Below are 24,994 nucleotides of genomic sequence, written 5' to 3' on the forward strand. Positions count from 1 at the left end.
TAGTAGAAACGTATATGTAGAGCCTATATCAGATTGTACACTGTGTTGGAGAGGGAGGAGGAAAGGGAGAGAGGAGGAGAAAATGTAAAACTTATGGAAATGAATGTTGAAAACTAAAAATGAATAAAGTAACTTTAAAAAAAAGAATTTAAGAAGTCTGCAATTCCTGGGTGCTCACCAGCAACAAGTACTTCCTGTAACCATATTTTTCTTGGAGGAAAAAAATCATGGGTTAGATGTAAATGCACCTAAGAGGCACAGTGGTTAGAGTCCAGGACTTGGAACAGAAGACCTGAGTTCAAATCCTGTTTCAGACACTTCTTAGCTATGTTAACTCTGGGCAAAGCACTCAACCTCAGTCTGCCTCGGATTCTTCATCTTTCAAATGTGGATAACTTTGTACGTATCACCTAGGGTCACTGTAAAGAGCAACTGAGATAACGTGTGGGAAGCAAAATCTAAAGGCTAACTGCTGTTATTATGCTAGAGCACCACCAGGAGAATAAGCCTAGCATGCCTGGCTGGTCAGAAGATATGAGGAGTTCCTCACACAGTAATGAGAAATATCTGTTTAAACAGTCCCACAAATCTCCCAGAAGTTTTTACCTTCCAAGAGAGTATAGCAAAGATGATAGATTATAGTTGTATTTTAATATGTATTAATTAAAGCTTATGAGTCTTTTGTGTTTTAACCATTCTTTTGTAATAGAAAAAACAAATATCTATCCTATATCTGATGCCTGCAGACTGAATAACTTTTCCAGAAGGGATACTGTTATCCCTTTGGTGGATACAAACCTTAAACTTTATTTAATCTATTTCCCTCAGAAGTCTAGCATGGGAATATCATGAACCAGAGAGTTTTACAAAAGCCTGACTTCCCCTCCTTAGGGTCAGGCTCCTCCAGAACTGAATCCAGATCTACCTGTACCATGGACATGGCCCTTTATTAGAATGAGGGCCACTACTCAGGACATTGCAAACCTTAAATTTTATATTTTAATATACTCAGCTTAGCAGAGGAGTATTGTTTTCTCTACCAAATGCTCAATTCTTTGCCCAATTAAATATCCACAACCAGATTTAGGCTTGTCTTTTCTTCCTTCCAAAATGCACACATTTGCTAGCACTCCCATATTCAATACACAAGAGTGTCTTTCATCCTTTTTGTAGTTCAGACATTTTTTTGAAACCACAATTCTTGAGCTTCAGATGTATTCTATTCAATAGATTCTAGGGAGGATTTCATATTACAAGATTCCTCTAAGGTTTGGGGTTTGGGTTTTTTGTTTTTTAGTGTTTTTGTTTTTTTGTTTTTTCAGGAAAAGGGTTCTCTAAAATTCTACGTTTTTATTAGAATTCTTCATAATTTCATTCTGGCTTCCAGAAGCTCAACTTTCGAAATTCATTCAGTTCTCTGTAAATGGAAACTATTTGTTAAAACAAAGGATTTAGATTTATTAAATATCAAATCCCCTTTTTAAAAAACAGTTGACTAAGAATGCCCTTATAAGATTCACGATTCATTTTAGCTCCTATTGACTTACAGGTACCATAAGTTTCTTTTTTTTACACAAATTAAATTACTTTACTGTTACCATGTCTAATGCCATGAACATAATCCTTAAAGAGTGCCTTATTAGTGATGGCAGGGTTTTATTACATAACCCAGCATTTCTTTTTATTTAATTCAACAAACATTTATAAAACATCTGATGCAGTCAGAGAAATGTGCCTTTTTTATTCCTTTTTTTTTAAATCTTCAAAGAGAAAAAAATATAATTTTATAAACCTAATACAAACCAAGTTTGGGTTTTGTTTTTGTTTTTAGTTTGGTTTCTGAGAATGCCAGCTTAAGGCAATAGCCTTGTATATAGCCTAAGCCCTAACAGAACACCTAATTCCTAATTTTGAGGCAGATGAGACAAACCTTCTTGCCTCCCAAAGTTGTACTTTTTTGACTGAATTTTAAAGAACATCAGATGGTCGGTGTACTAATTGAATGAAGCACTAACTTCTGGCTATTGTTGTTGCTCAGTCATTTCAGTCGTGTCCAATTCTTCATGACCCCATTTGGCGTTTTCTTGGAAAAGATTCTGGAGTAGTTCGCTATTTCCTTCTCCAGCTCATTTTACAAAACTGAGGCAAATGGTTAAGTGACTTGCCCAGAGTCACACAGCTGATAAGTGTCTGAGGACAGACTTGAACTCAGGAAGATCTGTACCCCTAACTCCAGGCCTAGCTCTCTATACACTGTGCCACTTAGCTCTAACTTTTAAATATGACCAACTGAAGTTGACAAAGCTTAAGAGATACCACTGAAAAATTTTGATTGCCAAAAAGCTAAAACATTTGCTCTTACCTCAATGTTCTTAAATCCCACAGTTTTATTGCATCACCAATAGCTGTGGTTAGGAAAAGATTGTAATTCTCAAATGGTTGTGCAGCAAACGCTGATCCCTGTAATGTGGAAAACCAAATGAAGACAAAACATTTTGTAAAACCTGCATTACTCAATATTATCTTAAAGTACAATGATCAAAAGAATATTATACGTCAAGTTTTAAAATTAAGATGCTACTTTTCCTTATTTGGTTTCCATTTTCTGTATTTGCCTGTTGGAACATGTTCAGAGTAAGGGAGGAGAAGCTTTCAAGAAGTAGTGGCCAACATTGTTCAGATTCTAAGGATAAAGAATGTTAAAAGGTTACTGGATATGGCAACTAAGACGTCATTATTGACCTTTGAGGGAAGAGTTTCAGTCGAGTGTCAGGATACTGGTAATCTGACTGCAAGAAGTTGAGGGATAAGGGGTGAAAGTAAAGGAAACACTTTTAGACTACTCTTTCTTGGAATCTGGCAACAGAGGGAAGCAAAAAACAATGCTTAAATCTGAAAGAGGCATAGCTTCATTGTTGTGTTTTGTTTTTTGGTTCAAATGAGTTTTTTTGTTTTTATTTTGCCCTTAGGGGAGATGAGACCTGAATACGTTTGAGACAATAAGAAATCACTGGAAAAGAAAAGACTGAAGATGAAAAAAGAAATGGGACAAGTGCATGGTCCAAAAGGAAAACTTTTATCTGTGGCAATTTTTGTCTCCATCTTTCTCCTTTTATACCTTTACTCCAAAAGAGAAACACCTAGTTGTCTACCCCAATCTTTGACGTACAAAGTATTATATATTTAAACCTCTGTTTTAGTGAAAGATAATTGGATTTCAATGGGACTTTCTCTAGGCCTTTCTTCTCTCCTTTCTCTTATTTATTTTGAGCTAGAAATTACTATACTACATACTAGTAAAGTAGTGAGATATGTCTTTACAGGCAACAGGAAGGGATGAGATCAAGGGAACAAGTACAGAGGGTTGGCCTTATGAAGAACTACTTCTTTACTTGAGTCAAGAACTAAGGAGAAAAGGACAGATGAAAACAGAGAAGAGTTTAGAGATGTGGAGCTCAGAAATGTAAATAATGGCCTTAGAAGAAAGTATGATATTGTAGCAACAGTGATGAATTTGGAATCAGAAGACTAGGTTCAAAGCCTGGCTCTGCTAATAACCGTGTGTCCTTAGACAAGTCACTTAAACCCTCTTGGTCCTAGTTTGCGTATCTGAAGGATGAGGAGAGTGGACGAGATGACATCTGAGGTCTCTTCTAGCTCTAAATTTCTCATCTTAATTTACCTTATTATTTGAAGGCCTCTTCCCTACAATCATAGTTCAAGACTTTATCATCACTTGGAAGTGACCCTTGGTTCTCAAAGGCTATACCAATGCAGTGCAAATTCTAGCAGGTGCTACTCCATTGGTGATCCCAGGAACAGATGTGTCTGCTTTCTGATGATGAATCTAGCTAAGAATAGAAAAGCTCATCACCAGTAAGCTGACCACTTGGTGATAAATTCTTTAGCTATTGCAACCCACAAAACGAAGTATAAATGGGTTGCAATTTTTTTATTATTGGAGGAAATATCCACATTTATGAGACAATGGATTCATTTGACTATTAAGCATCTGACTACTAGCTGTCATAACAATATTATCATATTTTCTTCTCCATTTTTACTCCATTCATCCATATTTTTTTTACCAGATAAAATGAATTCAGTGTTTTTTTTTTCCTTAGGATCATATGGCACTACTGCCCTGCTTCCCATATATCACCTAAAGCTGAATATTATTTATCTCATTAATAAAAATACTTCCTATTTCTTCCATCTACAAAATTGTTTTCTTTGTGTAATTATAAATATCAAGTGGAATAATTTTCTCAACCACTCAAATTGTTATTTCAGATATTTCCTCAATGAAATACAAAAGATCTATATATATTAGGGTCATGGAAAAATTTATGCTTCCAACTGGTTATGTGCTATGAAAAGAATATAATCTTTTGACATAGCATTTAATGTTAGAAATAATTATTTCAAATTGTAAATTATGTGTAAAGTAATGTAGAATATTTGTATTTGTAGGAAAAATATTAAAATTATATTCATTGTTTACTTTCCAAAACAAAAATTGATATGTCTAGTCAGTCAATTTTGCTTTGCTGCTCCAGGACACTGTTCATGTATTCATGATTAAAAAGTATGGCCAACTGTTATCACCAGCTTGATGCATGTATCATTCTACTTGTAGAATTTTTGTTGTTTATCCTTTGATTTTGAAGACATAATGGGGTGATATCTTGACTTGCATGTGAATTGGTTTTAAGTGAGTCAGAGTTGCACAGTCATCAGCCTCATTCTCTCTTCCAGAGTCATCAAAGTCCAGTGGCAAGACAAAAGTCAAAATGACTGGTGATGGCCTGGGATGCAGTGGGTGACCTTGACATTTTTTATGCCTGACCAAATTCCAAGCGTCTGACAATGCCTGCTTTAGCTGCCTTCATGGCTGTTGCAACAAACTATTCTCACCCACCCCTTCCACCAAGAGAAGTCTTCACATGGTTGGAGTAGACATCCCCCTAACTCGCCAATGGGTTTAAAGCCTGTCAGTTACCTTCTACCTGGTTTAGCCTGTCTGGCAAGACTGTTTTACTGAAAAATAGCTGTTGCACATGCTACAGCTTCTTGGAGCAACAGGTAAGAGTTGGGTAACAGGTGGATGAGTAGCCCTGAAGAGGACTTGACAGGCTCTTACACCAGAGATGCTAGTCCTCCATGAATGACCCATATGGCCCTTTATACCATATATTACATAGATAACAAATATATTTCTCAGAATATAGAGAAACTATTAAAAATACATGCTACAGCCTAATATGAACATTTTGAAATTTAATTATGCTATTCATATATTATGTAGCTTTTGCATATTTTATTTTAATGCTTACTAATAATTCCCTTAATTATTATTTGCCAAAAATATTGGAATATGAAATATGGGTAGAATACTCAAATTTGGGGACATCCTGGAAAATTCAGGATAGGGAGAATATAGTAGAAATCAGGTGAGAACTTAGAGACCTGTAGCGTACTCTGCCTTTTGGATAGAAAGATAATAGCAGCAGTCTGTTTAGTCCTAGAAACTATAGCTAATAAAAAGCTACTTAGATAGTTTGGTTGTTATAGTCTAATGTTGTCTGTCTAGTCATGAAAGAACCTATTATTTTTTTATGAGTGAGTCATCATAAAAAGGACCAAAATCTGCATTGTCCTTGCTGTATTTGGGGAGGGAAAGAGAAAAATATAGCTGCTGTATGTGCAAGTACATAGTTCTCTAGTTAGTGACACAATAAAATGAAAAGTAAATCCTGCTATTCCCATATATTTAAGGTAACTTTATAGGATTAAATAGTAGAGATCATTTTAGAGTTGGCGTACTGGTATATTCAAGGAAATCTATTATTGGTACATGACTAACATGGTTACTACATTTAAAAGTAATTAAAAATGACCTATTTAACATCTTACTGGAAATAAGACATTTGTGCACAATTATAATTTGTACTTCTCATGTTCAGTTCAGTCGAGACTACATGAATAGTAACTCCCATATGGCTATGGTTAAGTTGAAAACTTTGATGTCCACTATGTAACTGGACAAATATTTAAGAGATGTTCAAAAACAAGCTATTAAAACACTGAAGACAGCCTCTGTAAGCTTATATGTTTCCTTTCATTCCATTATATACCATTCAGACTTTTATTTTCAGGAAGTCAAACAACTATTTTTGCCTTAAGAAACCTCAATAATATTTTTCCTAATATATCACCCATCATCCAAGAGGCTCCTACAGTGGTTCCCAAAACATTCCAAAAAACCACTAAAAGGAAACTTGAAATGGAGGTAGACTCGTAGACTAACAACTGAAACACAAGCTGTTATAAAGATATAAGGAAGAATTTTTTTAACTGAAGTGATTCAAGCATACCCACCCATAACCCCTCCAAAAAAGGGCATCATGAGCTATCAGAAATACTGGACATTTACTGGACACATTCTGCTTAATGAAAGGATGACTAATATGGGTTTTAATGTACCAATATCACTTAGTTTATGACACAAGAGCATTATCAGTGATAACTAATGTATCATCAGTTCGGAAGACTTATGAAGCTTTCCACAATACTTAGTCAAGAGAAGACTTGGGAAAGACATCATTGTGTGATGTGAAAATACCAGCCCAGGAATAAGAGCAAAGGTATTCTAGGGCCACCTATGTCACTAATCCTTGTGACTGAAGACAAGTCATACACACTTTCTAAATCTCATTTTACTCATCTATAAAATCATGAGATTGAACTACATGATCACTAAAGTCCTTTCTAAAATTATAGGACTATAAAATGCAGACCCTTAAATATGATTGGACAAATTAGAAAATTATTATGTGATTTAAAATGTGACACCCCAATCAACTGGGAAATGGTTTAACAAATTGTGGTACAATAATGTTAACAGAATATTGCCATGCCTTAAGAAATATCAAAATGAAGAATCTGGAGAAGCATAAGAAGAATTATACAAACAAACAAGGCCAGAAATATGGAATGGATCTATGATTTCCCTGAAAGAGGGAATTCCCTCGGTGAGGAAACTTTCTGTAACATTGTAGGCTGGCACTTTCTCTACATGTCCATTTAGACTTAAAGAATTGCCCAGATCTCTAACAGGCCTTTCTCAGGCCCACACAGGTAGTATATGTCAAAAGATAGGACTTAAATCTATATCTTCCTGGTTTTAAAGACAGCTCTCTTTCAGTAAAATATTCTGCATACGAAGGGAAACAAACACATAAGTAGAACCAAGAAAACAATGACTATAACAATGCATTTGGAAAGAAAAAGAACAGTTTAAAACTGAAGATCATGTAATTATAAAGACTCTGCTTGGGCCTGGGGTGGAGGTAAGATTCTTCCCTTCTCCACTGGGTGGAGGCAGGAACGTTGGGTGAGGGATATTGCATATACTATCAGATGAAGCTGATAGGCTTTGTGTGTATTTTTAATCTTGTTTTAAGGGGTGATTTAATGAGGAAGGAAACAAGTTATATTCAAAAATAAAGATGATACAAAAACAAAAGTTATCCACAAAAATAAAAGCTTTTAAATTAAAATGTGACAACCAGGCCTAAAAACTAACAACACAGTAGAATAATCACCTCTCTCAAATTTATATTAATGCAATCTAAGATAATGTTTCCTGTTTAAATTGCCATTTCATATTGTTGCCTTATAATGATTTTGAAATCCAATAAAAACAACTGAAGCCACACTTCCCCAATCCTATAGTTGTGTGGTTGGTTTTTTTGAACCCATGTAGAAGTTTGCATTTATCTCTAATCGCTACTAAATTTAATTTTATCAGATTCAGTCCATAACTGTAGTCTATGAGGATTTTTCTGGGACCTTTATTCTGTGAATCAATGTGTTACATATTCATATAAGCTTCATATCATCTATAAATTTGATAGCATAACTTCTATACCTTCATCCAAATTTTTTAAAAAGATGGAACAGAACAGGACCAGTGATGAAATCGGTGACACTCTCTAAGAGATGCCTTCTTTAGGTTGATATGTACCAACTTATTCAGGTCTGGAAAGATTCTAGGAAGTGGAAATAGTATTTAAAAAGTCAAAGAAAAGAAGAGCAGCTAAACCAGGATCAAAGGCATATAGAAAAAATCTATATAGGAATCAACATGATTTGATGGGCGTTGAGAGATGTATTTACTGGCTATCTAAGAGAAGAAACACTACCTATGATAATATTTAATATAAATTTTGGACTTTAATATGGGCCAAAGCTTGAATTAAGAAGAGTCTGGACCTACTTTTGTCATCTTGAGTAGACTTAGAGAATGACTTTTTGGTGTGTCAGCAAAGCAGATGGGGCTGAATTAACAATTGCCCTAGGAGACCCTTTTCCTGGAATTTTAGTAATAAGGAAAAGAAACACAGATGTCCTGTGTTGTAATTTCAATTGAAACTTTGTTAAAGGTACCCTTTCCTGTGTCAGCAATTTCAAGGACCTGTTTAGGACAGGATGCCTGTCATCAGAGTGGTGGGATTTTCTCCTTATCTTATGTCACAGAGACATATGCTACATAAAGAAAATTCACACAGCTTGGAGTCATGAGTCCCAACTGACATTACTTTGTTAATTGTTTTGTCTTACTAAATTTATGATTTGTTCAACTAAGAGAGTTCCTTTCTCACAGTAAAATGTATATAAACCAGAAGATTTCTGTACCAGGTAGTCAGATAATTTTCTGATTCCATAATGCATTATATTACTGTTTTCTTTAAAGGGAATTAATTAATTAATTAATGATGGATGCCTTTAGATTGTTGCCTTTTCTTTAACCAAGTTTTCAGGTCAACACCTATTGATTAGAAAAAAATCATAATATCATTGCCAAGAAAAGTAAATGATGACAGCATCCACAGTTACTGAAATATACTTAATTTCTCATCTCTACCAAAATCTTTATCAGAATAAAGTACACACATATATAGGGCATCTTTCCTAAAAATATGAAAAAGGAACAAACAGATAAACTTTCCCAAACAATATCTACAACAAACTACATCTTAATAGTCACATAATTAACTGAAAAGTGCTGAAGATACAAAACTGTACTATGCTTACTCTTTGTTAATTATTTTTTAAAACAATTGATTCAGTAAATGTAACATAAATGACTAATGCATATAACCTAAATTGACATATTCATGGGAGATCTCTCCAACAAACTACCTCCCATGCATAGGTCAAAATCATATTAAATTCCTTAACAGATCCAACAAAAGAAATGTCTTTATTTGAGATGTTAGCCACTGTCATGGAGATATAAAGAGAAAAATCCAAATATAATTGGGATTTTCCACAGACTCTGACATAGGTCTTGTTTGCAAAAGATATTGTTTTCATTGCATCAAACCCTAGGGTACCATACAGCTTCGTGAATGAGTCCTACAGCTACACAAAAAGAGTTCAGAATTACAGTCAACATGGAAAATTCAAGAGGATTTACAATGCATAAAGCCCACACTATAATCATGAAGTTGGATGGTTGTCCCTCTGGGCTGGTCCATCTGTACAAATATCTTGTAGAGACAACAAACAGAACTCAAAACTAAATCAAACAAAAATACCAAGCTGGATTGTTTTAAAGAAATTGTACAATGCTTTCAATAGTCTTGGAATGCTTCATGAAACAAAAATTCAGGGAGCAATAGTGCTGGACTTGAAGTTCGGAAAACTCACATTCACATCATGCCTATGACACTTACTACCTTTGTTACCCTGGGTAAGTCACTTAATCTCTCTCAGCCTTAGTTTCTTCATCTGTAAAATGGAGACAATAATAGCACCTACTTCACTGGGTTGTTATGAGAATCAAATTAGATAAGATATGCAGAGTGCTTTGTAAACTTTAAAGAACTATATAAAGGCTAGTTATTATTAGATGGTTTCAAATATCCCTTCTGACTCTTTACATTTGCTAAGTGTTGCCAATTCTCCCTCTACGATACCTCCAACAGACCATACAGAAGACCTGAGTTCAAGTATGAGATCTAATACTTCTGACTGAATGACCCTGGGGAAGTAAGTCATTTGAGTGTAAATCCTCAGGTGTAAAATGAAGAGAATCACAACTGTACCATCTCCTTCACAGGGTAGTCCTGTGAAGTCCCTTGCAATTACACTATATGTATCTTTTCCATTGGGAGTCCCTTGCAGGTTACACTGTATGTATCTTGTAGGTACATAGTTGTTCGCATGTGTCTCCCCCTTTTGACTTTGAACTTCTTTAGAGCAGGTGCTTTGTGTTCTAGACTTTGGCAGAGCAAATTTCAGGTGGCTTACAGAAAGGATAGGTAAGACCCTATTATGGTTGAAAATTCTTTAAAACTATGCTTAAAGGGCAATGGGAGACTCAAAAATGAACATTTGAAGACCTATAGGGAAAGCATTGTCATGAGTAAGAAAAAAAGGGAATTGTCTTAAGGGACTAATGTGGATGCATATCAACTAACTTAGATCTTTAAAAGATACGCACAGAAAACTGAGGCAATCTGACAATAAATACAAAAGATAGGATTATCCTGTAAGAAAGAATAGGCTCTTCCTGAGAGCTAAATCTCAGAATCTTTTGAAGCTGGCAAGAAAAACAAAGGATAACTAAAAGGGACCCTTAAGTTTATCAGGGAAAGAAAGAGGGACAGGACTCCTGTGGTAGATTAGGAAATCATAACTGAGCACAGAAAGAAGGTAGAGTTTCTCAAATCTTATTTTGTTTCTATTTTCTACACCAAGGAGAAGAACCTTCACACAGAGAAGAACACACTGAATATTGCAAATACAGTTGATATTCAAGATAAGGAAGGGATAATAAGAGCGCTTAGTTTAGTGACCTTTGATGAATTCAAGCCACTTGATTCAAATGGACTGTTACGGAACTGGTAGATCAGAAAAATGCTGTAGATACAATTTATCTAGTTTTGCAAAACTTTTAATAAAGGACATAATGTGAGTCTTGTGGAAATAATGAAAAAAATGTGTACTGGTTGATGAGACAATTATATGAATGTGAAACTGATTAAATGTCATAATTGGGTAAACTAATATAAATTTGTGTTTGAGAAATATGTTTTTTTTAGATATATGTAGTTCTACAATTTTATAGACTAAACTAAACTTCTGAAAAAAGTACTTACTTTATTTTGGCAGATCTGATGGGCTGATCTTGAATGAATATCTGGAATCACTGCTGCACTGCAATCAACATTGAGATCAAAAACTTCCAGTGCTCTGTTGCTCCCAGTTGTGAGAACAAGGTCTATAATACTCTGAGTTAAGATCAATTTATAAGATGCAAGTCAATGAGGTAGAAGAATTCCTCAGTAGAAATATGGATATATCAATCAAATTATTCATATCAATTATCATTGATATTAATATTAATAAAAACTGAATAGTTCCCATTTTAAAAAAATAACTATTTTTGAAAACAAAAGTGAATAGTCATTTAACCATATTTTATCACATCCAATAAAGTGGATAATCATTTTAATATTTTCTGAAATTATATCAAAATAAAAATGAATTAATAAGTGAATTTGAAATAAAACAAGATTAATTATCTTTTCCAACTATTTGCTGCTGTTTGTAAAATAAATATATAAATATTTGTGTAAACTGAAAGTAGTGATTTACAAGCTTGGTTATCTATTTTTTTCTGACCACCAAAGCTTCTTCCCTAAGTTATAACATAAAGCATGTGGAGGACATGGGGAGGGTAACTGGAAAGGTAGGAAGGGATCAGGTTATGAACACTAAACTGAGGATTTCCTATGTGATTCTGTAAGTAAAAGACAGCCCTTGTACTTTATCAAAGGGGGGGGGGGGGGCACGGTATTTAGAGGGAATAACAGCATCAGATCCGTGATTTAGAAAGATCAGTTTGACAGATGAATGAAGGGGAGATTAAAGAGAGCCTTGAGGCAGCCAGACCAACCAGCAGGCTACTGCAATAGAACTAGCGGGGGTGATGAATGCCTGCACTAAGGGGGTGGCACTATCAGAGGGCAGAAGGGGGCATATACAGGAGACATTTTGAAGGCTGAAGTGACAAGAATAATCGTTCAGGATACCCTGGTTTGCATTCATGATATCATCTTTCCAAAGGGAAGAGGAACAAGGGAGGAAAACTGCTACTCTCTGCTGATTCTGACTGGCAGATCACCCCTATAATTATATATATCTTACTTCTCTTCACCTTTCTCCTCCTCTCTTCTTCCCTTCTTTCCCCTCTATGTCTATCTCTGTCACTGTCTCCCTTGTTGCCCTGAATCCAATTTAGCCTGTCTTCCTGAGTTGCCACATTTTCCAGAAGCCCTGGACCCAGAGTATGTAGGAAGCTGTGAATGTGCCACGTAATTTGGTGTCACACCCCAAGCTAGAATCCCTGTGTATCCTTAGGAGGCAAGACAGGTGCTGGCCAGTCTGTGACAGGCTGAGACAATGCTTGTGCAGCTGGGGTCCTTTGCAGATAAGCCAACTCTCCTATCTTCATAGTCTAGCAGTTTCCAATGGAAAAGAATGCAGCTTTTGCCATCCCCTTGCTCTTCCCCATGGGGAATGGTCTTGTCTTTTTTCCCACCTTTGCTGTACCTTTCCTTCTCTGGTGTTACCCCCCTTCCTGATATTCCCTCTTCCCTTTGTCCTACTAACATAAAATTGTAAACTTCTGTAAGGACCGTGAACTCTTTTCTCTGGTTTTGATTTCCACATGGCATGTTCATTCCTCTTGTAATAAACCTAATTTTCACCTGAGTGTCTTGAAGGTATGGTTTCCTATTGATATCTTCTCTCTCTGTTGCAGTCTTTCTCTGTGTTTCTGTCTATAGATACAGATATATAAATATGTGAAGCACCAAGTTCTAACACAGTGTCTGATACATAACCTGATATACAAATTATAAGCCCTTAATAAATGATGCTGCCTGAAAAAACTTTTTTCAAAAGTAAAATGAAAGAGAAATGGACATAAGTGACCACTCCATTTTAGATTTTGTGACAGAGAGGGTCAAACTGTGCTTCATTTGGGAAGAACAGATTTCAAAAGCTTCAACGGAAAGGTAACTAAGACTCCATGTGTAGTGAGGAAGGTTGATAAAGACAGACTAATTAATTAAGTCCCACATCTGTTGCCCAAAGACCACTTGATAAAATTAGAAAATGTAAGGGACCAGTAGCAAAACTAATGAGGAGTTAGTGTTTTGTCCTAGGCAGACTTGTAGAAACTGCACTCACACTTTGAAAAGGATGTGAGACCTTGAGTAGCTTACACCTTAAGTGAGCTACTTACAGAGAGCAAAAGATGGGAGAGGAGAAGCAATTCATTCACAATTTATAAAATAAGTGTATGGAACTATGTATACTTTATTGTTCCTTCAGGAGGTGTGAAAAAACTTCCTCTATCAACTCAGTGGAATTACAGTTAATCTTCAACATTTGTATTTTTAACTTTCATGACTTTAAGCATTTGCATGATTTTATTAGTAACCTCATTATCACTTTTGCATTGACAACCATGCACATTCATGGCTGGGTGCAGTAGAGAAAAAAAATGCACACAAGTTTATGGAGCAACTGGTATCCTAACAGGTGCTTCACTGGTCTTGTTTGCACTGCTATTGTAAAGAGCTCCCTGTGCATCTGTTGTGTATTTTCATTGTTTGCCTTTAAAACTTAAGTTTTAAATTGCAGTTATGCCTCCAAAGCCTAGTGCAAATCCTTTGACTATAAGTGAAGTTTTTGAAGTCAACAATGTGGCTTATTGAGAAAATAAAGGTGTTAGATAAACTTTGCACTGGAATGTCTGCAGCTGCTGTCAGCCACAAATTTGGTGCTACTGTGTTAGGAAAAGTGCATATTATCAGGACTGATATTTTGTCATAAAGAATGATATGCAAAAATAGTGCATTTTCATCAATCTCTAGCACAAAATTAGTTTTTGGCGGTCATGGGAAGCTAACTCCCCATTTCCCAAAGGTTCAGTGCATCAATATTTGAATTTTTTACTTTTGCCCCATTTTCTACGAACATTCTCCCTGCAAAAGTTGAAGGATTGACTCTATAGGAGATCTAGCTGGTAGGTTTTTTGAATGATCTACCATACTTGGTGACCTTCAAAAAGCAAGCTAGCTAGTGCTTCAGAAAACTCTGCAGAGATTCATTTGTGTTAGCTGAAAGGAAAAAATCCCTGGAAATCAAAAGTGAGTCAGCTATGAAGGAAGAATCCAGATCTTAAGAGTAAATTATTCAATACAATTTCCCTTGTGCCTCTTACAGAACACCACATATAGGGGAAACAAGAGTGCTCTATCCTCTACCCTCAGGGACAAGGGCAACTTGCAGTTGACATCCTACATAGTAGGCAATGCTGTACCTAGCAGAGAGCAGGCCCTCAGAATATATCTTAGGAGGTGCTGTAAGAGAGGAAAAGAGAGGATAAGATCCAGGGACCTGGTGAAGCAATAGACCAAGCACAAACTTTCACAAAATGGTAGCAGCAGAAGGACACCATGAGATGACCTCTGGGTCCTACTGTGCCAAAGGAGTAAGCTGCCTTCTGTCAGGTTCATTTGCTATGTGTGTATACCTCTTTACTAGTACAATATATTCTATGTATGATAACTCCTCCAGTTTAGGGGGCTAAGGGAAGGATATTTTATAGCTACTTTTCTTATAATGCCATTTTATTAAAGCTATCTTTTGATCTAAGCATGTCAACTGACAATAAAGATGAAATCACCAGTGGAGGCTCATAAATTCGTTGTTAGATGAGATTCAGAGTTCCTTGAACTTCGGGTAATTGTTCCCTTGGTTCATGTAACCCACGAGTGTCATTTCAGAGGTGGTTCCTCAGAAAAACTAGTGCTATATGTAAATTAAAAGTTTGCAGAACAAGTGGCTAAAAATTTAGAAGATATCTAGTGGAATGTCCCAGAGATCTATGCTTGGTGCTAGGCTGCTTAGTATTTTTATAAATGACTTCAATAAACATATACCATGCTTGGCATACTGAATGACATAATAATGATGCAAAAATAAAAATATTGAGTTAAATCATTGATCCAAATCTACTAAGAAGACCTTTAAAAAGGATAACCACAAGGTCTTTCACTTGGGTTTAAGAATTCACCTTCAAGGGGGCAGAGCCAAGATGGTGGAGTAGAAAGGCACACATATGCAGGCTCTCCCCACACAGCCCATAAAAAACCTGTAGAGAGGGACTCTCAACAAATTCTGGAGCAGCAGAAGTGGAGAACAACAGAGTGGGGGAGATTTCCAGCCCAGGGTGACCTGAAAGGCCCACGGGAAATGTATGTTGCATGGACGTGGAGCAGAGGCCAGCCCAGCCTTGGCCTCATGAACAACCCTCGGGGTCGGAATCTCCAGTCATGGAATCCCCAATCCCAGTAGCAGCAGTTCCCAGATCCCACAACCCACAGGTGCCAAAGGTCAGTGATGAGGTTTTTTCAGCTGGCCAGGAAGGGAGAAGGGCCTTCCCATAGCTCTGGCAGCAGGCAGCCGCCTCCGAGGCCACATCACAGGCACAGCAGCTAAATCCATTGTTGGATCATAAAAACCCTGGGGGCACTGAGGAGCTGATTCTTGTGTCCACCCTGTGTGGAGGCCCTGGGGGAGCTGGTCTTTGTCTCACACTGAATGGTGGCCCTGCCCATCCAGCTTATCTGAAAATCAGCCCCCAGTGCTGACTTTGCAGAACTGGAGGCCAGGTGACTGTGGAGAGGAAACCCTGCTAAGATTCTGGGCACAAAAATTCCTCTCTGCGCCCAGACCAGTACACACTTGATTGTGCCACCTTGGAGGAACTGAGATCTTACAGATTCCTAGAGTATACCCTGCTCTTGACAAAGGACCCAAAAGTCAAGTAACTGGTTGAGAAAAATGCCCAAAAATGGGGAAAAAAAATAAGACTATAGAAGGTTACTTTCTTGGTGAACAGATATCTTCTCCCATCCTTTCAGATGAGGAAGCACAATGCTTACCATCAGGGAGAGACATAGAAGTCAAGGCTTCTGTATCCCAAACATCCAAAATAAACATTCAATGGTCTCATGCCATGCAAGAGCTCAAAAAGAATTTTGAAAAACAAGTAAGAGAGGTGGAAGGAAAATTGGGAAGAGAAAAATGAGAGAGATGCAAGAAAAGCATGAAAAGCAGGTCAACACCTTGCTAAAGGAGACCCAAAAAAATGCTGAAGAAAATAACACCTTTAAAAATAGGTTAACTCAACTGGCAAAAGAGGTTCAAAAAGCCAATGAGGAGAAGAATGCTTTAAAAAGCAGAATTAGTCAAATGGAAAAGGAGGTTCAAAAGCTCACTGAAGAAAATAGTTCTTTAAAAATCAGAATGGAACAGATGGAGGCTAATGACTTTATGAGAAACCAAGAAATCACAAAACAAAACCAAAAGAATGAAAAAATGGAAAATAATGTAAAATATCTCATTGGAAAAACAACTGACCAGGAAAATAGATCCAGGAGAGACAATTTAAAAATTATGGGACTACCTGAAAGCCATGATCAAAAATAGAGCCTAGACATCATCTTTCATGAAATTATCAAGGAAAACTGCCCTGAGATTCTAGAACCAGGGGGCAAAATAAATATTGAAAGAATCCACTGATCACCTCCTGAAAGAGATCCAAAAAGAGAAACTCCTAGAAACATTGTGGTCAAATTCCAGAGTTCTCTGGTCAAGGAGAAAATATTGCAAGCAGCTAGAAATAAACAATTCAAGTATTGTGGAAATACAATCAGGATAACACAAGATCAAGCAGCTTCTACATTAAGGACATGGAATATGATATTCCAGAAGTCAAACGAACTAGGACAAAAACCAAGAATCACCTACCCAGCAAAAGTGAGTATAATACTTCAGGGGAAAACATTGTCTTTCAATGAAATAGAGGACTTTCAAGCATTCTTGATGAAAAGACCAGAACTGAAAAGAAAATTTGATGTTCAAACACAAAAATCAAGAGAAGTATGAAAAGGTAAACAGCAAAGAGAAGTCATAAGGGACTTACTAAAGTTGAACTATTTACATTCCTACAGGGAAAGACAATATTTGTAACTCTTGAAACTTTTTTTCAGTATCTGGGTAGTTGGTGGGATTATACACACACACACACAGAGAGAGACAGAGAGTACAGGGTGAATTGAATAGGATGGGATCATATCTTTAAATAATGAAATTAAGCAGTGAGAGAGAAATATACTGGGAGGAGAAAGGGATAAATGGAATGGGGCAAATTATCTCTCATAAAAGAGGCAAGTAAAAGACTCCAGTGGAGGGAAAAAGAGAGGAGGTGAGAGAAAAACATGAAGCTTACTCTCATCACATTCAACTAAAGGAAGGAATAAAATGCACACTCATTTTGGTATGAAAACCTATCTTACAAAACAGGACAGTGGGGGAGAAAGGGATAAGCAGGGTGGGGGGGATGATGAAAGGGTGGGCAGTGGGAGGAGGGAGCAATTAGAAGTCAACACTCTTGGGAAGGGATAGGATCAAAAGAGAGAATAGAAGAAATGGGTGGCAGGATAGGATGGAAGGAAATATAGTTAGTCTTACACAACACGACTATTATGGAAGTCATTTGCAAAACTACACAGATATGGCCTATATTGAATTGCTTGCCTTCCCAAAGGGAATGGGTGGGGATAGAGGGATGAAGAGAAGTTGGAACTCAAAAGTTTTAAGAACAGCTGTTGAGTACTATTCTTGCAACTAGGAAATAAGAAATACAGGTAATGGGGTATAGAAATTTTTCTTGCCCTACAGGACAAAAGAGAAGATGGGGATAAGGGAAGGGAGGGATGTTAGAAGGGAGGACAGATTGGTGATAGGGGTAACTAGAATGCTCAGCGTTTAGGGATGGGGGGAGGGGAGAAATGGGAAGAAAAACTGGAACCCAAAATTTTATGGAAATGAATGTTGAAAACTTAAATAAATTAATTTTAAAAAAAAGAATTCACCTTCAAAAGTACAAGAAATGGGGGGTATGGCTAAACAGCAGATTGCCAGAGAAAACTCAAGTGGATTAGAGGAGTAATAATAGTTCAGAATGAGTTAATAGTGTGATATAACTGACAAAGTAAAAAGGATTGTTAACATTGTGTTATGTTAAGCGAGATACCACTTCCAGGAATAAAAAGGTTACATGGCACTGCTATACTCTATCCTGGTCCACAGACCACACCATCAGTATTGAATTAAGATTTGGACAACATATTTTAGGAATAACAGTGAAATGTTGGAAAACATTCAAAGAGTAGCCAGGACAGAAAAAGGTCTTACTTATATCATGGCATGAGGATCCAGGGAAGGAATTTTCTCATTTATTAAATGAGGGAATTGGAATGGATAACTTCTAGCATCCCTTATGATCCCATTATCCCACAGTGAGGATGTTTAGGCTGGAAACAGAGACTAATGAGGACATAATAGATCAAGTATTTGAAAGGTTGTCACTTAGAGGATTTAGATTTCTTCTGCTTAACTAGGAGAAATTAGTAGAAGTTGCTTTAAGGAAGATTTACACTTAATGTATAGCAAAGCTTCCTAACAATTAGAATTTTCCAAAAGTGGAATGGGACTGGAATTTAGCACAATGCTTGGCACATAGCAGGGGCTGGATAAATGTTTGTTCCCTTCCCTTGTTGTAAAGGAATTTTTGACCAATTATACAGTGAACTCTATGGACTTTGAGTCTAGTCTAAATTGGAGATTATGGGATTTATTAGGGATTCTTATCTATATCCTTCCATAAATTTCATTTATTTCATTCACTCATCCATAAAGGATCCTCTTGACATGCCCAAAACCTTCCTCTAGTCCATTTAGTATTTGGTGGGTACCAGTGCAACAACTGTTCTGTCCATCTTCTGTTCCTCCTGTTTGCCATGTGGTTGGCCGCCTTCCTTTTATACTCATGCATATCTTCAAGAGTTTATTTTACAACACTTCACATATGGCTTTCTTTTTTGACCATGGTAGCCATGAAACTAATCCATTATCATTGATCAATGTTGGTTAGAGTCTTTGAAGTTAGTGGAATGGATTTGATAATTAGTCCTAGCCAACCACAACCTAAAAAAAATTAAACTTGCATCACTAGTAGGAGAAAGCCTAAAAGATTTAACTTTTCATAAAGGCACAGATATAAATAATGAAAGGATACAGGAATAGAAATCATTGATGGCTGAAAGACTGGTAATCTCTGTAGCTGATGTCATAGAGAACTTCTTGACAAGTTTGGCTTTGTTCTTCTGTTTATATCTGCAAAAGACAATAATATTTCCAGTTAATTTGCACTGTTGATATCCTATACATGCATTACTCTTTTAATACTACATAAAATACAGAAGCAAGTTTTTAGATTTATCATATTGGTTAATTAAAGCAATATCAATTAAAATAGAGTTCATGTTTATAGCATAAAGAAAATACGGGAAGGATAAAATTCCAAAAACCATATACATATATATGTTATATGTATCTATCATGAATGAAATTCCTCCTTTATTGCCCAGAAAATTCCCTCTTCCATTTATTTAGAATTGAATAACTTTGCATAAGGATTGTTTCCCGCCCCCCCCCCCCACTACCAGTCCCTAACATTAGGACTAGTTTATGTTTCTATGTAAAAATGTGTCTTAGATGCTTACAAAAATGTATGAGAAGCCATAGATTGGCTTTGAAAAAAATAGGTGGCACCTGAATAAATGAGGAGTGCTTACTAACAGGGAAAATAACCTGCCTATATCTGATGTAGGTGTGGAGAAGAACTGAGGAACTGATAGATGAAGATTCTCAAGGGAACTAAAATTAGGAGAAAAAAGCAGGAGAGCTTGAGGAACTTAAAAAGAGATCACCACAAATGAGAAAACTAATTGCTCGCTCTTGTATAAAGCATCATCGTTTCTTTAGAATCTATACTCACTTTACTAATCCCATTTTAAGATATGGAACTGAGCATTAGAGAGGTTAAATGACCTGTGAAAATCTAAATAGGTATTAAGTAGCAAATATGGTTGTGTTTTGTTTTTTAACAATGTCATACTGCCTTCCTTCAACACAAAGCTGGTGCAAACAGTATTCTGGGATTGATAATGAAACTAAGGATCAATCTAAGGATCCAACTGTAACACTTGTTGGAGGAGCCTAACGTGTTAAAACCATAGCAGATCAAGTGAACTTTGGAACTTAAGTAACCTGATTCTGACTAAGATAACTACAAAGGCCACCAAGTAGATAGCAGCAAGTGCTGGACTATCCCTTTATTTGATGGAAAGATTAGTGCTTAATGTGCACCAAAAACACGTATTTGTGCTAAACTACAATGGACAGGACACCAGAAGGGAAGCCACACTTCCAAGCACAGCATCATCAGTGAGAAATGAGTTCCTTATTCTATGGTTACAGTACTCATTAGTGTCATCTTGGGCCAAGATGGGAACCTCTGAGTAGAGGAAGAGTAAATACCCTTCCTATGTGCTAACCTAACTTTTAGACTACACATATTTTTGTACTTCAAGGATCCATGATTTTAATGTTGTGGGCACACCCAGCAACAATTGAAATATAACCCCTCTTAAATATTACAACTAGTTTTATCACTTGGAATAGTTGAAAAGTTTCATCACCTAAGGGTCAATTTCCTTTCACTTACTCAAATAATTTATTAATTCATTCAGCAAAAATTTGTTAAGCGTCTATGATATTTCAGGCATTATACCAGGTTCTAAGGATAAAAAGACAAAAACAAAACTGTCTCTGCCATCAAGGATCTTACATTGTTTTGGGAGGTTTGATGGTGTGGTCAGTTTGTATGTAGAAGCTTAAATAAAAAATGTATAAGGCACTAGGAACACAAGACGATAGGGAAGGCGCTTTGTATGTAGGAGGCTCAGAGAGTTTAAATGATTTGCCTGTGGTCACACAACTTACAAGTGCCACAAGTAGGATTTGAACTCCAGTTTTTCTAAGTCTAAGAATAGTACTCTCCAATACCTCTTTCAATTAATCAGAGCTTTTTATTATACAGTGTAATTACAACATGGTTGTGGATATCTCATATCAAATCACAGGTAGTAGTCACTAAAAATAGATCATCAAAGTTGAGTTGCTGTCAGCCATCTGTTTAAAACTGAAAATAGCTTTGATATATAGAAACCTTTGACTGAAATTGTATTTTTGCTGTCCTATTTCTAATGTATAAAAGCTAGATATGAGAGGTTGCTTACATAGTGGAGAGAGTTCACCTCATAGCCAGAAAGACCAGTGTTGAAATAGCACCTCTTACACACACTGGCAGTACCTTGGCTGCCCAAGAATAATTCTCCAAAACCATAAGGTACAAGGAAGATCCCAACCTGCATTGGTAGAGGGAATAGATTCTTCCAGGAATCCCCACAGCCAATTAAATCAGCCCCATCTTCCTGAAATAAGAAGCCACCCAGACTATTTATTCATTGAAATACCAATGTAAAATATTAAGGAAAAAAAGAACAGAGAAGAAAAGGAACCAGGGGTAATAATCAATGCCTTAAGAGGTTCAGGTATAGAAGGTAAAAATTATTTTTACAGTAGCTAGTGGCTATTAGGGTTAAGTAATTTTTTTAAAAAAAAGATAAAGAGAACAATGAGGAATATGGAAGGAAAGGAGACAAGTAACAGAAAGAGACTGAAACATAATAAGAGGATAAGTCTAGAAGCAGGATTCATTCATCAGTTATTAGAAGTAATAGAATTCCAGAAAGTGGTAAAGGGGTTAGTGTTAAAGAGGAAAATAGACATATCTTGATTTGTGAATAAAGGGAAGAATAATTGTGTGAATAAGTTTAGAGAAAACTGTGTGGAGGTAGAACAAGGAAAATGTCATAATTATTTCTGATACACTTCATTTCTATGTGAAATATAATATAAATGAAAAATAATTACTAGTAATGGAAAAACTGTAGCAAAGGTTACAGTAGAGATAATACTTATCAACTGTTCATTTTTGTGATAGTCACTTAAACTTACCATGTTTTTAGTTGAAGAACTTGAAAAAATGAACTAAACCTTAAACTGGTGGCTCTCACATATTATCACTATAACTAAGGACAAGTCATTCAAATTTGTTCTCTCAGTTTTCTCATCTAAATGAAGATAATATTCGTACAACCAATCTTCACTGGATTGTTGTAAGGAATATTTCAACAAAGGAAGGTTTAAAATGATGTGTATTATAACTCTGAAAAATATTCTTCTACTATCCAGTTTTACTAAGTGTTAGCTTTATTAGTATTTGAGAATATACTAATATACATTAATATAACAAGTATTAATATATAATAAATTTTGTGATATAAAAATGTAGATTTGTAAATGTGCTGTTAAGGAATATTTCTTTAATCCTACAAGAATATACAAGTCAATACAAATGTTTAACAGGCACAAAGAACAGTTTTGCCTACCTTTTGATCTCATCTTTGTGTGTGTCAATATAATATTTTAGTAGGCAAAATTCAGAACCAGAGGATAGCAATATAAAAGCATCCATATAATAAAACCGTGTGACTTGTGCAGGTTTACTTAACATGTCCTTGCCCTGAAATGAAAAAGTTGAAATTATTTCTAAAATATAACCAAACTATTATAATATCAATAAACCCTGTTATAAATATTGTGTTTCTTTTTTTGACTCCCAATCTGCAATCTATCCAAGTTTATAAACATGATTTGTTGAGTAAAAATTATAGTACCTCTCTATAAATAACTTTTTATTTGGAAAAAATCATGTAATTCTGACTACTGCTCCTAAAAGTGAATGTTTTCATTTTCAGGATTTTTTCTTTTCTAACATAAGAAACTTGGCAGTAAAGTACTTGATAGGAAACAAACATTTCGTTAAAAGTAATTCAATTTTTTGTTCAAATGCTCCTAATATTGTGGAATGTTAGTCTGAAGTTTTTATCACCAAATTTATACCACATAATGTGTGTAAGTATAACATATGTGTTCTGACATTGCCAACAGATATCTCTAAAGAAAAATCATCTGACTTTTGAAGTCTCATCCACCCTTTGGTCACCTCATCTTGCCTAATAAAAACTTGTTTATGATTCTTTCTTCCCCTTTTTGCATTCAGTCTAAAAATAAATGCTAAATCATCTTTAAATTCTTACTATTTTTGTGTCATATATCTCCTGTATCTTCCTTGGCTCCTTTTACATCATGAAAAACTGAGTTTCTTGTTATTACCTTGAAAGATCACTACCACACTAATCTTGGATACAAAACTTCATCATCCACTATTCTGCTATTATGGTTCAAAACTTGCATATCAATCCCTCTCTACTTCTCAGTCCATACATCTATATTCTATATGGTCACCTACAATTTTCCCTAAACAACGGACTTTTCTCCATCATAAAATACTTCATTCATAACTTTTTCTTGTCTATTAACATTTCCTCAACTATAAAATGGCATTACAATACCAGACATGGAAAGCCAATTTGTTGTACTATTATGATAAATAACTCCCTAGCTGATTTGTTCCAACTCTTTTGTCAATTTCAGATTATAACTTAACAAACAAAAAGTTATAGATGTGCCTACCTCGATGTGTAGCACATAAACATCAATCTGTAAACATTTAAATTAAACAATAAATTTTCTGTACATGCAAATAAAAATACCTCAGTGTACTCATATTTTTAATCCTCTAATACATCAAAAATGATAGAACAATTGAACAATATCTCAACTTAGAAGTGTTTGTAATAGCTAAGAGCTTTATAGTCACAAAACTGTTCATTTGGAAGTGAAAGAATGCATTAGATATGAATTATTCATTACCAGAAATACTGCAGACTCTGTAGTCCTTACTGACCAGATCCTTAATGTCCTGTCTTCTGAAGCAGAAACTAACCATTTCCTGTCATGACTCCAGCCAACTGAAGTCACTGCTCCATCATGACCTTAAATGAAAAACACAACATGAAAACATCTAAATACGATTTCTGATATCTAGACATTAGAACAAGAGAATCCCAGTTTGCCTTACATTTTTATTCAATGCACTAGAAATTTATTCTCAAATGATAAATAATGAAATTATCAGCATTTTCTGGTAATTCTCTAGTGTTCTTCTGATCCTGGACAATATAAAATTATAGTTTGGTGAAACTTCTAAAATTTTCAAAGTCTTTTTGTCACCATCACTTCTGGGTCTAAATGTTCGCTGACCATTCCTTTAATAATACATTCTGACTTGTTGCTTTCAGACTGTATTCTCCCGGTTTTGAAAAATCAGGTCATTTGCCTTTCTCCAGTTCAGCAGTGCCCTTCCCACTCTCGACAGCCTATAAAACAGCAGTGCACTGACAGCCAACACATCTTTTCCATCTCCCAGGATAAATTTTATTTGGGTCAGGTGATTTCAACTTGCAAAGGGCAGCTAGGGGTTCTCAGTGTGTTCTTATGTATAATGGATGTCAAATCTCAGTTAGCTATGTTTGCCCCTTCTTTCCAGTCCAAAGGCTATTGTCCTCGGCAAAGAAAACAGAAATTAAATAAAACTTGAGATACTCTGCCTTCTGTCTGTCACTGATCATCTTTGTCTACTTTGAGCAACTGTCCTATTCTTTCTTCAATCTTCCTCTTCTCCTCCTTGAAGCTAAATGGAGCTAAACTCCTTACTTTTCTAATCAGACACAGCTCTCTGTGAGCCTCAGAATTTGTGACATTCTTCTTCTAGTGCAATGCCATGCTTCTGCATTTATCCCATTAACAGGGATAGGATATAACTAGATAGTAGAATGGGGAATCACATGCACAAAAGGGCCCCTGACAGGATCTCCCTGTGAGGGAGTGAGACTGAATAGTCTGCTTCCAGGAGAGAAGGGGTGGGCAATATGCAAGGAACGTGCCTTGGAGAGACTGAGAAGCA

The 24,994-nt window shown here is 35.9% G+C and overlaps 1 protein-coding gene across 2 annotated transcripts in view; it reads right to left on the minus strand.

Annotated features, from left to right (window-relative positions):
- The window catches only part of WDR27 (WD repeat domain 27), a 249,969-nt gene that overhangs the window by 169,388 nt on the left and 55,587 nt on the right, over positions 1–24,994 (minus strand). For both annotated transcript variants that reach the window (XM_072643936.1, XM_072643935.1), the window contains exons 18-22: positions 23,902–24,023; positions 22,515–22,648; positions 19,235–19,332; positions 11,172–11,293; positions 2,363–2,460 (exon numbers count right to left, since the gene is read on the minus strand). In XM_072643936.1, the coding sequence (XP_072500037.1) occupies positions 2,363–2,460; positions 11,172–11,293; positions 19,235–19,332; positions 22,515–22,648; positions 23,902–24,023 (574 nt within the window). The remainder of the gene's footprint in view (positions 1–2,362; positions 2,461–11,171; positions 11,294–19,234; positions 19,333–22,514; positions 22,649–23,901; positions 24,024–24,994) is intronic.

The sequence above is a fragment of the Notamacropus eugenii genome, chromosome 2 (genome assembly GCF_028372415.1).
Source record: "Notamacropus eugenii isolate mMacEug1 chromosome 2, mMacEug1.pri_v2, whole genome shotgun sequence".
NCBI lineage: Eukaryota > Metazoa > Chordata > Mammalia > Diprotodontia > Macropodidae > Notamacropus > Notamacropus eugenii.